The 13,808-nt window shown below is 39.2% G+C and overlaps 1 protein-coding gene and 1 long non-coding RNA gene across 2 annotated transcripts; one reads left to right on the forward strand and one right to left on the reverse strand.

The window, feature by feature from the left end:
• Positions 1-3,386: 3,386 nt before the first annotated feature.
• On the reverse strand, positions 3,387-13,600 carry LOC134819141 (N-acetylgalactosamine kinase-like). Its single transcript, XM_063828915.1, has 12 exons — positions 12,420-13,600; positions 12,137-12,320; positions 11,238-11,316; positions 10,954-11,057; positions 9,054-9,140; positions 8,727-8,909; positions 8,362-8,508; positions 8,162-8,241; positions 7,900-7,978; positions 7,576-7,662; positions 6,718-6,804; positions 3,387-3,916 (listed from the first exon to the last, which is right to left on the reverse strand). Exons 1-12 carry the CDS (start codon positions 12,545-12,547, stop codon positions 3,782-3,784), a joined length of 1,380 nt encoding a protein of 459 aa, XP_063684985.1. The 5' UTR covers positions 12,548-13,600; the 3' UTR covers positions 3,387-3,781.
• Positions 10,171-10,603, forward strand: LOC134819143 (uncharacterized). The gene is made up of 2 exons (XR_010160730.1): positions 10,171-10,250; positions 10,424-10,603. It is a non-coding gene; the product is annotated as an uncharacterized LOC134819143 (long non-coding RNA).
• Positions 13,601-13,808: the final 208 nt, after the last annotated feature.

A 13,808-nucleotide genomic window follows, 5' to 3' on the forward strand; every position in this document is an offset into this window, starting at 1 on the left:
TAATAGATCGGTCATGAATATCATCGAGAAAAGTCAGAGTACCTAGGCGGATCGATTTGATTGTCAAACAGTCAAACTCTATCATAAGGTTCAAGACATGGAACGTCTTTAGGCTATGATACTGCCAGATGGAATTAATTATGCAGTGCCTTAAATGCATATTTATGATCAAATTGTTTGATTTTTTAAAGATTAGAAGTCTTGAGTGATTGTTCTGAAGCATAACACAATTTGTACTTGTTTACCGGGACCTCTGAAAAGTCTCCTCTCACTAACTAGACAACAAGGAATGTTTGTACACAACAAGAATGTTATAACTAAGGGACTAAGCTGACAGTTCCAAAATACCAGTTATTTTGATACGCTTTCTTACTGTATCCAATGATTTCACCAAGTCAATCGCTAGAATGTTACTTCTGATTTACAAAAACATATTGATTTCTATTCCGACACTTATCGAGACTTATTCAAAACTGATTTTGATGATTAATCGTAACCCGAATCAAAAGTTAACCCAATTAGATACAAAAAGATTACAGAAAATGTCAAACGAAAGTGACTTCACAGAACAGCGAGGCAGGCAGGACCCCCTCTAATCCACTCACCAGAGTTAGCAGGCATGTCCATCCAGGTAACAGACCGGTAACACTTCTCATTGTAATAACACAGATCCCTGTCCCCCTCCGTGGTCATCCTATCATAGGACTTGATAACAACAGCTACCTCCCCCAGTAGGACACATACACCCACTACTAGGGTCCAGTACGCGTACCCCTTGTTGCCTCGTATTAACCACCTAGAGTGGGAAGGAGGGGTTTATAGCCATTTCAAACAAAGTCAGTCTCAAACAAATGAACCACTAAATCAAAATGCTATTTACCAGGTGGGGTGTCATAACCATTTTTGGTGTTGTTTTAAACTGGACAAACATTTATATCTTTATATAAAAATTGTCGTTGTACTTGCACCCCCTATATTAAATTGGTGATGTGATGATAGATGTTGCTTTCGATCAATCAACCATGAGTGAAAACCAAATTAAATCATTGTTTCTTTCAAGTCACAGCCATCAATCAATTATTGTCATACTTATTATTGCAAACCTCCCTAAACTGACTTACGTAGGGACGAGATCCCTCTATTAACCCAAGAACCTTATACCCATACTATGAATAAGAAACTAACATCCAGATATTAACGCCGCGCACTCACCCCATGATAGTCTTCCTCCAACTAGCATAACAGGGCAGATCGCAGGAGTAGGAGAAGACCCTGAAGAAGCCCCACGTGATCATAGTCGCGAAGAAGAGACACACCAGACAGTAGAGAGACAGGGGAACGAACACTGTGTAGTCGTAGCCTTGGTTAACTGAGACTGTCACATTCTTGGACATGTTGGCTGGGTAGCCGTCAGCCAGGGAGATACGTACGTAATACCTGGGGTCGGGTAATAAAGTTTGTCAGGTTGACGGTAATTATCGTGACTAAAACAGTTTTTTGCCCATAACTCCTCAGGGAAGCATTTTAATCCTATGCCATAAGATTGTTTCAAAATCAGCATAGAAAAATACATCCAATTATACCATAATCTTACCCTTATAATCATATAATGGCCTATCTGTGAAAAAGATTAAAATCCTAGGCGAGTGATTCAGTGGGACCGAAGCCAAGTGTAGTTTTAATTTTATGTTTCAGTAATCAGTAAGCCTTACCGCTGAGCTTTAATGACCGGAAAAGAAGAATGATGGAGAGAAAACGTCGCCGTCTTAGAAAAGGACAACTTCGCCCTCTCGTAGCCTTCAAAGAAGTTAGTAACAGCAGCAGGACAATAAGGTGAAATGTACAGGGTAGCGTTCATCTCATTCTCACTCTCCACATTGATGTGAACACTTCTCCTATATGACACGTGATCAGGTGTTATATCCACCATGTGGAGAACTTCCTTTTGGCTGTGGTCCAACACTGACTTGATGCTGTTTCCCATGGCTATCTTGGTGAAGTCCAGGTTGACGGTTAGCTCCACGGTGGAAGCCCAGGAGGATGAGAGGTATGCGAGGAATGCGTAGGAGCTGGTGGCAGCAGGGACGGTGGAAGAGTTGGAGGTGGGACATCCGAATGATTTGGAGGAGGTGGAGTTGGCGATGTTGATTTCGGTGACGGGGGAGAGGTCGTCGTTAACGAGGAGAAGTTGGGTGAAGAGGGGTGGTGTTTTGGTGTCTCGCTTCTTTCTCCGGTCTTTATTCTCTTCGGTTTTAGCGTCATCAGTAGTACTGTCGTCAGTTTTAGTGTCGTCAGTTTTAGTGTCATCAGTTTTTGCGTCGTCAGTTTTTGCGTCGTCAGTTGTAGCGTCATCTGTTTTGGTTTCAGACTCTTTGTAATACGACTTTATGGTAACCGACAATATGCCGAAGTCTGGATTTTGTACACCATAAGACGCACTATTGGCAATAGTGATCAGCTGCAAGGTTTCTGTCTTGATTTCCGAGGTGTTAGTCGGTTTGTCAGCTATCACCACCTTTTTAGTGGCTAGCTGAAACTTGACTTCTTTTTCCTCAGCACCAAGAGTCAGGCCAACAATAAATATCGATAGCACCAGATTCTGCCACATCGTTCAATGGAATGTGCCTAGTGAGACAGTGGGCTTTACAATCTGTGGTAGACAAAGTTGAGGGAACAGTTCGCAGACAAACAAGTTTGTTGAATACAAGTACAGGTTGTTATAACGAGATGCAAACAAGAACTAGGAAATGGTAGATTGCACAGAGCGAACACTGAGACTTTTAACAAGTTTATCGCAAAGGTCTTAAATTTTAGAATCATCGGTCATCTCATTTATAATTTGAACAGCGAACAATATTGTTCGGCTCTAATCTTGAGTAATCTGTCAGTTAACCAAAAAATAACTAAATAAATAACCAAGCTACAGGGTTACCTGAATATCTCACCAATAAACAGCTCCAGTAGATGATTCGGAGAGATTAATATCCGGCAATCAGTGAAGACTTTTAATTTTATGAGTGCTTTCATCATATCCACGTGACTTTACTAAGCTTTAAATGTAGAGTAAACAAGCCTCGCAAGAATAAACAGCTGTCTAGGATCCGACAATTTAGAAGGAGGAGGAGGAGGAGGAGGAGGAGGAGGAGGACGAGGAGGAGGAGGAGGAGGAGGAGGAGGAGGAGGAGGAGGAGGAGGAGGAGGAGGAGGAGGACGAGGAGGAGGAGGAGGAGGAGGAGGAGGAGGAGGAGGAGGAGGAGGAGGAGGAGGAGGAGGAGGAGGAGGAGGAGGAGGAGGAGGAGGAGGAGGAGGAGGAGGAGGAGGAGGAGGAGGAGGAGGAGGAGGAGGATTAGTTAATTCATGTTGCGCGTCTAAATTATACACATCATCTAACTTGAGGTTACGTCAACGTGCATATACAATAAGACTTCATATATTCAAAAGCTTACAATAAAAATAAAAATATTCCTTTAAATTAATCAAATTACAAACGTGATTATCATGCGTTAAATGTATGCTAACACTCAAAATCCTAAGAAAGAAAGATATCATATACAAATTCTACATAACTATCATAACTATCTACATAATTACATAACAGTGACAAAAAATAAAATTGAATAATAATAATGCATTCAATCAAACTAAAATTTAAAACTCAGCCCGTTTTCATAGAAATAGGCAAACATAACCTATAACCAACCCCCATGCACTATTCTGTTTTAGTATCGTGTTTAGCACAAAGCTATGCTAATCAATTCTCCATAAGTTCTGAAGTAGTGAACTAGGATGGCACTTTGAGAACGCATGCTCCAGCGCAAGGAGACGAAACGAACAGGTGTTTTGAGGTAGCTTCTTCAAAAGAGATGTTAAGAGGTTTGTAGTACGCTTCCCAGACTTGGCTAATGAACTCGTCCGCCTGGGAAAATGAAAATCAAGATATTTTAATTTTAATTTAGAAATTAATAGATTGTGCATGCATGTCCAATTTTTTCCTTTTCACCCTTTTGAAAAAAGGCAATAGTGAAAGGTTACAAATGGAGGTTTTTGCAGAAAAACGTGGATTTTGAAGATTGCAGTAGGTGGGTCTAAGTATGTCGTGTTCCTTGCTTCCGTTCGTTACCAAGCAACGAAAAAGTTGCGCGCGCGCGAGGATTGCTTGCGGAGATGAGATGTATAGATAGCTTGTGATCTATCTTACTATATATAAAGCGAGACGATATATATGGATGTGTTTATCCGTACCATTTTACTGACACCACGGCATCAACTTTAACGCAACTTTCCGCAAAAACCGTAAAAGATATACAACTGATACTTTTTTGACTGGGTCAAATGCTTTAATCGCCTCCAAATCGGCATGAAAAAATAAAAAATTGGCCAAGGAATAGGAGTTTTAGAGCACAAAATTTGAACCCCCAAGTGGTGTCAAAAACGCGAATTAAATAGGTAATAATTATTTTAGTCTCTTGAATCTTGACACTATTTTTATAGGGTTATACGGGTTCCTGCTAGTAAGTATAAATGCGCGGCGCGACTGTGTTTTAATGTATATGATGCATGTAATGTATAATATTATTATTAGGTAATACGCCCAATTTGTACGTGGCACGCGTAGTGTATTGATGTGTACACGAGTATAGTTTACCTTTGCTGATAATTTCTTGAATTACAGATACAAGTTAAGTTCTACGGCAATTGAACTGAATTTTTCCCCGTATTTGATGCATAATTTATCAATATTACTATCATGAAGATTGAAGTGAGCTGATTGGAGCTTATACTTAAATTTATAGTAAATGTGAAATGGAAATCTAGCGTCCGCCAAAACGAAACAACGGGCGCAATTCTTGTTATTAAAGTGCAGAATCATTGATATAAGGATGCGTCTAATTTCTGTAAGGCATTTGCATGATAAGTCATTTCATAAGAATTTCTAGACTCTCAAGTTGATTTATAGAATCGAATTATACATCAGGGGTGTAGGAAGTGGGGGGGCAGGGGGGGCCATCGCCCCCCCCATGAAATCTGGGCAAGGGGCCAAAAAGGGCCAACTTTTTAATTTAGGTTTCTAAAAAATTTCGGAAAAAATTGTTTAAGTCAAAATTTTTCAAAGTTTTTCTTGGAAACTACTTTTGTTCATGTTTCATGCTACCCTGATCATTCTGAGCCGAAAATATTTTTTTCGGTTTTCGAAGTTCGATATACGATTTTGGACTCGAGGGTTCCCCTTTGTAATGCGATCTCGGAAGGCAGGCCTCCCCTTCGCAATATGAGCTCGGAAGCGGGAGCTCTGCTTTCAGAGGTACGTATCGAGAATGACTCGGACCGAAAATTTTTTTTAGTCAGTTTTTTTTTAGTCAAAATTTTTCAAAGTTTTTCTGGAAACTACTTTTGTTCATGTTTCACGCTACCCTGATCATTATGAGCCGAAAATATTTTTTTCGGTTTTCGAAGTCCTACCTTACTTACTTGTACTTGAAAAGGTCTCCTCCTAGTCGTTGGAGTGGCCTGCACCACATAGTAACTCCTTTCTCCGGTGTATTAGACCTCTCCAGTGAACCCTGTCTGTAGCTTGTTGTTCTGCATCTTCTATCGTGATGTTATCGACACCTGTGAAGATTGCTGCATCCTCCCGGACACATGACAACCAGTTTTTCCGAGGTCTACCTCTTGACCTTTTACCATGCTTTGGGATCCAGTGCAGAAGATAGTTGGGTATTCTTTCTTCTGGCATCCTCACCACATGGCCAAACCATCGGAGTCTAGCTGCTCGTGCGAAAGTATCAACAGGAGCGATGTTAGCCCGCTTAAGTACATCAGCATTAGATACATGATAAAACCATTTTATTTTCAGGATTCTCCTCAGACATCTATGATGGAACACCTCAAATCTTTTCATCTGCGTCTGTGTGGTATTCCATACCTCACTTCCATAAAGCAGTATAGTGAGAACAGCCGCTTTGTAAATCCTGATTTTAGTTGGAGTCTTGATCTTGCGACTGTACCATATACTAGTCCTACCTACCCCTTCGATATACGATTTTGGACTCGAGGGTTTCCTTTTGTAATGCGATCTCTGAAGACAGGCCTCCCCTTCGCAATACGAGCTCGGAAACGGGAGCTCTGCCTTCAGAGGTACGTATCGAGAACAACTCGGACCGAAAATTTTCGAAAAGTCGAAATTTTTCAAAGTTTTTCTGGAAATTACTTTTGTTCATGTTTCATCCTACCCTGATCATTCTGGTATGGGCCGAAAATATATTTTTAGGTTTTTTGAAGTCCATACCTACATTCGGAAGGTTGTGGATGTGATACTGATTGGTTTCATGTACTAATTATAGAAAACGTGATATTTGGCCCACAGATTTGAAGGAAAATACGCAAATTTGGTCCTCAGATTTAAAGGAAATGGCTCAATTTGACGCAGAGAACTGAAAAAATCGCGATTTGTCATGAGGCCAGGATATGAAAATCGCGATTTGTTGCGGCAAACGTGAAAAATCGCGATACCGCACATGCCGCAATTTCCTTTTATCCTTACCCTCGAAATTCAGGCTTTGGTGCGAAGCGCCAAAATATTTAGGCTGTGGCGCGAAGCGCCAAAAAAATTTAGAATTTGGCCCCCCCATGAAGAAAATCATTCCTACACCCCTGTTATACATTATTAAGATAACAATAATTGATGATAACCCAAATATTTAATTCGATCATACTCACAATTTCTTTGGGAACCATGGAAATAGTACAACCACCAAATCCAGCTCCAACTAAACGAGACCCTAGTGCTCCAGCGTCTCTACAAATCTATATGGAGGAATATCACGTTTGCTCCAACTATTTGAAGCTTTTTACAATCATCATAAAGAGAAGTGAGTATTGAATTTGGAGTCGTTATACCTTACAAGACATATTTATAACGTACGAAATGTGGCGGTTTTCCGAAAATTTCGCCATATTTTCGGACCGCCAAAATTTCGGTCGTCGTAATAGAATCCGTCGCATTATCTTTTAGCTTATTTCAATGACTGTGCCTTCACTGCTTTATTTTGTTTCTAAAAAGTAATATCAAGTAAAATAAATAAATAAATTCTGGCATCTTGGGACAAATTATCACCACACCAATGACGAATTGAATGTCAAGCAATACAGTTTAAATTTGCATTAAAATGCATGTATGTGCTAACATGAAAGTCTTACAGTCTTAATACAGACTAAGTTTGAACATGATTTTACCGAATTTCAGAAATTTCCTTACTGCTTACTGTCACAAAAAATTATGAAAAATACCCTTATTTTCTGTGACGTCCGAAATTTGACGGTTTTTGTTCAATTTCGCCATATTTTCGGACCGCCAAAATTTCGGTCGTCGCAAATTGGTCCGCCACAATAAAGTCTTGTAAGGTATTATAATTTCTGAGGGGTCTATCTCTACTAGTACCTAGTATGTACCTAGTTTATGTACATTGTACATTGTACATTGTACATTGCACATTGTACATCGTAAGTAGTAAGCAGTAAGTAGTAAGAAGTAAGTAGTATGCAGCTAGTATGTACCTAGATGTACCTAGTACGTACCTGAGTAAGATTATCCAACTCCTCAATACTGACGTTGTACTTGTCTTTCAGACTAAGATGTGACTCGTCTATCAATCTACCTAGTCCCTGAAGATATGGTCTATTGTATATTGCACGATCATATCTAGTACCCAACAAATAATTCCGCGTACTTCTTGCACGTGACGAGAATACTATCAAATGTTCGGAACCAGAATCAGACCAGAGCGGAACTCCGGAATCATGTACGAAGGATAAGTTATTTTAAATGAGCAATTCGTACATAACCGGTCCACCATCATAGTGATAACTAGCTATGAAATCGCTCAGTATCAAAATCTAAACCTGGATATCGGCAGGATTCTCATCACAAATGCGTCTGAACTCAGCTACTCTAGAAGCTTCCCCCGCTACGTGCACTGCCCTGATAACATACCAAATGTGAAATTAAGAGAAAGAGGACTGTAGTGATAAAATACCGCACTGAAGTGTTGGTAAAGAATCATAAATTTTACAAACTTATAATTTATGGCATTATATGAGAGTATGAACTGTAAAAACAAAAACACAACGTTCCTATAATTATTGAGTTTAAAGTCTAACTAACCTATCGTACAGCCGGAAAACTTCGTTAGAACTTTTCCCAATAATCGAGGCAAACGTCGAATCATCCACTCCTAGAATACCCTGAAATGATAACGTCTTCAATAGTTATGTAACTAGCACTTACCCGCACCGGGCACCCAGCTTAAAGCTTATTTACCGATCTTAATAATTTTCGTCAAAAAACAGCCCAAAATCACTTACCATTATTTCGTCCTTAGTGTAAGCTCCTGGGTGGAGATGTTCTTCTACGCTTTCTAACAACTCCTTGGGAGTCATGTTTGTGGCGACCATCAGCGGTTGCAGCTTTTTAATGTGATTCCAGTCAAGCCCCAGTTCAGTGGCTATAACCTGAGAGAAGTGTAGAGATTGGGATTTTCAACTTTACACATAGTTTTCGTATTTGATACTAAAGAGAGGAATCACTATCGCAAAAAAAAGATGTGGATGGATTTCACGACTGTCGGATTAAGGAATAAGGATGTTTCTTTATTTTTTGTCAGAAATTTTTAATATTTCCTCGTTAATACTGTAAAGTACACAATAAATAAAATGACAAATCTTCCTACATCAGCAGCAAGTCTGCACTCGGCTACCCTGTTATTAAAATCAGTTCCATCTGCTTTCCACTTGTTGACCATACAATTAGCAACCACAAATGTAACAGAGTCCGGCAAGGACACCGTCTCACAGCGCACAGGGTTGAAGTTTATCAGCTGAGCTTTCCCTTTTACTCCCAGAAATGATATTGCCTGAAGAGATCAGATCATTAGATACGTGATGTTTTTAGTAATTAGATTTGTGATAGATCTTGATTTAAATTATAAAAAATAGTTTGACGGAAACTAAGGAACTTGTTATATTATTGAGGAGATGCTAATTTTTAACCTACCCACCTGATCCATACCACCACCCTCAGTTCCCACGTATCTCTCAGCTTTAGCACAAATCTCAGCCATGGCTTCTCTTTTTAGTGTCTCCTCCTGAAACAACAATGCTTTATGTCGTGTCTTTCAATATTACAAAAAAAACAGGGAATAATAATCTTATTGAAATGGCATGTACACTGAGCAAAGAATAATTGGTTTATTAAGAGCTTATTAAGAGAACCTTCGTCCTTCATTAAAAAATATGATTAGGGCTCAAAAGTGGACACTTTTGAGTAAAAATTATAATTTACTGTAATATGTAATTATATTGGAGCCTAGTACACGTCTGCTAAGTTTCTGTTAACAACGACTTCTTTAATTATGAATCCCAAAGATAAGACTTCAACGGAAACCTGCGCTTGGAAGCGCCCAGTAAGTAATTAATATCCGATATATAACACTCAGTCACCCAAGCTGAATCATTCTTGCAATCTGTAGTCTTACTCTAACATCATAATATTAGCCAAGATATCACTGATATTCGTACTAACCATTCTCCCATGTCCAGTCACCCCCCTGGGAGAGGTACTTAGATTCCCGACAACCCCGTCTGTGTCGAACTATGTTATTTTACCTGCGCCTGATTTTGAGAGCTTGACAACCTCTTTCAGTATCTGTGCTTGGGTTAAGCCACGGCACACGGGTAGTGGCTACTCTGTTTGGTTTAGTTACCAGGTAGCTTCCTCACATGACGATGAAATTGCAATCTCATCATTCAGCTCATATGATGACTTGTTCAACACCAATCTAGGATCCTCTACAAGTTTCCTTGAAAAAGATGTCTGAAGCCATTATTGCACGACATGGCAGTTCGCCACGACTACCAGAACCATCTATGTGAACGGAGAGGCAAAGAAGACTGGGAGCACCACCTCAGGCAGAACTCTGAAGAAGGACGGTGTGCTTGTCCTGGGTCAAAGGCAAACATCTAGGGGAGGAGGGTTTAGCACCGGCTATTCGTTCGGAGGTGACCTCTATGAGCTTAACATATTCGACAAGATGCTCTCGGCAGAAGATGTGGCAAGTATGTACAACAAAGGAAGATGTGGATCTTTGGACCCCTCTCTGTTACAGAACGTGTCCTTCCAATGGACCGACTTTATGGATGCAAGGAGTAATGGGGATGTGGAAGTGAAAAGAGGAACATGCAGTCAATGGAACCTGGTCAGGAGTTATTTTATCTTTCTTTGTGAGAAACAAAAAACTTATTTCAAAATAAACGTGGCAATGACATTTAGCATCTCGTCGCGTTTAATCAACTTTACTTTATTTTGTAAACTTTAAAATATCCCTTTATTCAGTTGTCGGTAGATAGAAATTCAACACAATATTTTCAGGTACGAAGTGTTATTGACGAGGATCTACTGGAGCACTTGATAGAGCAACACTCTTTCAACTAGTAGTCAGTAGCTCAGAAAAAGGAGAAGAAAGGAGGATTCTGAGAAGGGGAACATGTGAGGAGTGTAGTCGGAGTAGTTACAATCATTAACGGACAATTTGAACTGTAGCCAATGTTTTTTAAATTACAATATACAACTGATTACACTTTAATGAATACGGTCTGTTCAAATCAGGCACCAATACGTGAGTTTGATTTATATCAAGTAAGCTGGGAATAATCATTTTTCTCCGTGAAGTTATTTGCGAGTTGTAATTTAAAAAGTATTGATGATTTATAATTATTATGTTTTAAATTTAAATATTAATCCTTATTATTTCTAAAAAATAGATCTCTCAGACTGCCAGCTACGTTCCACACATTTAATTGAAATGAGATAAATTATAAATCAAGATTCAAGGAAGAAAATACCTCATAAAATTACAAAACATTGATTGAAATTATAAAATCATGAAAAGTCGGACAAACCTTAAGGAAGAGGGCTGACATAAGGGCTGAAGCGCAGACAAGGGCAGATGAGCTCGACAAACCAGCAGACATAGGAACTGTACCATCAACCATGAGTTGCAGCCCTGGGCACATTATACTCAAGATATTTGTGTAAAGTATCTTCTTACCTATTATATTAATCACCTACTCTCATAACCCCTCTGCAGTTCTAGTATCTCTGCTAAAATAAAAGTGTAATAGCTGCGACTAAAACTGTTGTTGACAATATATTAAACTTCCAGCCATGTTAAAAAGAAACTCACCTGGCGGCAGAGAGTTGATCCGTTGAGCAATACCCAGGTACCCCGCCAATACGTAAGAGTACCACTTTACTTCTGTTACCTGCACAAACAAGATCTCATGACTCCGATCATTGTTGTAGATTAAAATTGATACCCAACAACGGTTCATGATCCGGAAATGTTACCAATAATTTACCCAATATTTGTTCAGTTCATGCTCACCTTGGTAATGGGCATTGGACAGATCAACAAACATAGGGATTAATCAAGACTAAACATAATGAGCAAAACATATAGAGTATAGAAATGAAATAGAAGTTAATAGCTAAACAAGAATTGCGCCCGTTGTTTCGTTTTGGCGGACGCTAGATTTCCATTTCACATTTACTATAAATTTAAGTATAAGCTCCAATCAGCTCACTTCAATCTTCATAATATTAATAATATTGATAAATTATGCATCAAATACGGGAAAAAATTCAGTTCAATTGCCGTAGAACTTAACTTGTATCTGTAATTCAAGAAATGATCAGCAAAGGTAAACTATACTCGTGTACAAATCAATACACTACGCGTGCCACGTACAAATTGGGCGTATTACCTAATAGTAATATTATACATTACATGCATCATATACATTACATGCATCATATACATTAAAACACAGTCGCGCCGCGCATTCATAGATCACAGGCTATCTATACATCACATCTCCGCAAGCAATCCTTGCTTGGTAACGGACGGAAGTAAGGAACACGACATACTCAGACCCACCTACTGCAATCTCCAAAATCCACGTTTTTCTGCAAAAACCTCCATTCGTAACCTTTCACTATTGCCTTTTTTCAAAAGGGTGAAAAGGAAAAAATACAGAACCATCGTCTGACAATAATTGGGTCCGTAAAATCACCAAACCCTACCTGAACATCCCTGATGTTACAAGAGTACTCCTGAAAGCTATCATTAGAGCTGGATACGGTTAACACCCGGTCAGAGGGGTCAGCTCTACCCGCTATAACCACATCCTGCTGTATGGCTATGGGCAGGACGGGGAACCCGCAGTAGTCCACGTGTTCTCCTATCAGGTTTACTCGGCCCGGTGCTCTGAGGGGTGAGTTTGGTGGCAAATTGTTTGTTTGTTGTATAGGTTTTAATACATAATTCAATATTTAATTTGAACTTCAAAAGAAACGTTATTCTTACCGAACGAGAAAGCCGGGTTCCTCGCCAAACTTCTGTTTGAACTTGGATATCAAGTTCTTAATTCTCGTGTGATCACCTGAACTGTCGTACACATCTTCTATGTTCCTTTCTTCAAAAAGATTTGACATCGGACGACCTATTGAGCTACTGGGTTGGAGTTCTACGAAAATTAGAAAATAGTATTTACAGTTCAGAACAATTGAACTTTTTTTTGTTAAAAAGATGTCATTCTCACATAAATCGTTTTAATCAAGGTGTCAAGGTTAGCTAGTACTATTTACAGATAACAAGTTTGAGGTTATTCCATTGTAACCCACACAAATTTCACGGGAAAAAGGACTGTACAATTAACAATGGCATAGGTATCATCCAATTTGAAAGAATCGACTATGATAAGAGATACATTTAGTCAGCGAACAGAGTTCTACCTATCGAGATCAAAATTTCGGCGTTTCATCCCCGGATAGAAGGTTACAAAAAGTTTTAGCATTTAGGCGCTGATACCGTTTAGAGTATGTGTTGATAAACTAGTGTTGATAAACTAGTGTCTGAGCAAACAATATGTAAACGAGTCAAAGGAACAATTAGGGTTACAGATATAACATAAGTCAGGCCAAGGTGAAGCGTAGCACTAGATTTCTCAGGGCTTCAGGGGTTAAACGTCATGAGATGAAATGTGGAGGTAAAACCGTGAGAAGTCACCCGTCTTTCTAGTCCAGTTAGGCCTGTTCCATGGACCCAGGCCACTGCCAGAACATTATCTTTATCTTGAGTTGATTATTACCGGCACTTTTAAACTAGGAGTCATGCATACCTTACGTTCAGTTGATTTCATTGAATTGGACCCAAGCCAAGCTAGCTGCACAATGTCGAACTGTCTAGTTGTTTGATCAAATCAAAGGTGACCTCTTACAGATATTGATCAGGTACAGATAAGTGATAGGATTAGACGTTATTTGTTTTGTTCGCTATCTTACTAATTGAGCATGCTCAGTCGAGCTGGGATGAGTAGGTATTGTTATCAGTACAGAAGCCCTAAATAAACATTTGTTATATCGAGGAGACCTTCCATATTCAATTGGTAATACAGCTTCCGTTATAATCACAATGAATCAATATCATTAATACTCTAATCATATTTTACCACAGAAATACTGAGAGTATTTTCTGAATTTCAGTATTACAAATTATACAACACTGACGATTGACAACGTAAAACTTACAGTATTCTCCCTATTCACACTTGAAGTTACCAGTGGTGATATCCAAACCCTGATAGGGAACAAAATAAAACTAAGGATGGTTGAATGTCATCACGATTTTCGCCACTTATCTAAAATAAATAACGAGTGACAGTAATTACCCTATCGCTGATTTAAGAGTTGGCAG

The sequence above is a fragment of the Bolinopsis microptera genome, chromosome 8 (genome assembly GCF_026151205.1).
Source record: "Bolinopsis microptera isolate Bmic1 chromosome 8, MBARI_Bmic_1.0, whole genome shotgun sequence".
Taxonomy (NCBI): Eukaryota; Metazoa; Ctenophora; class Tentaculata; order Lobata; family Bolinopsidae; genus Bolinopsis; species Bolinopsis microptera.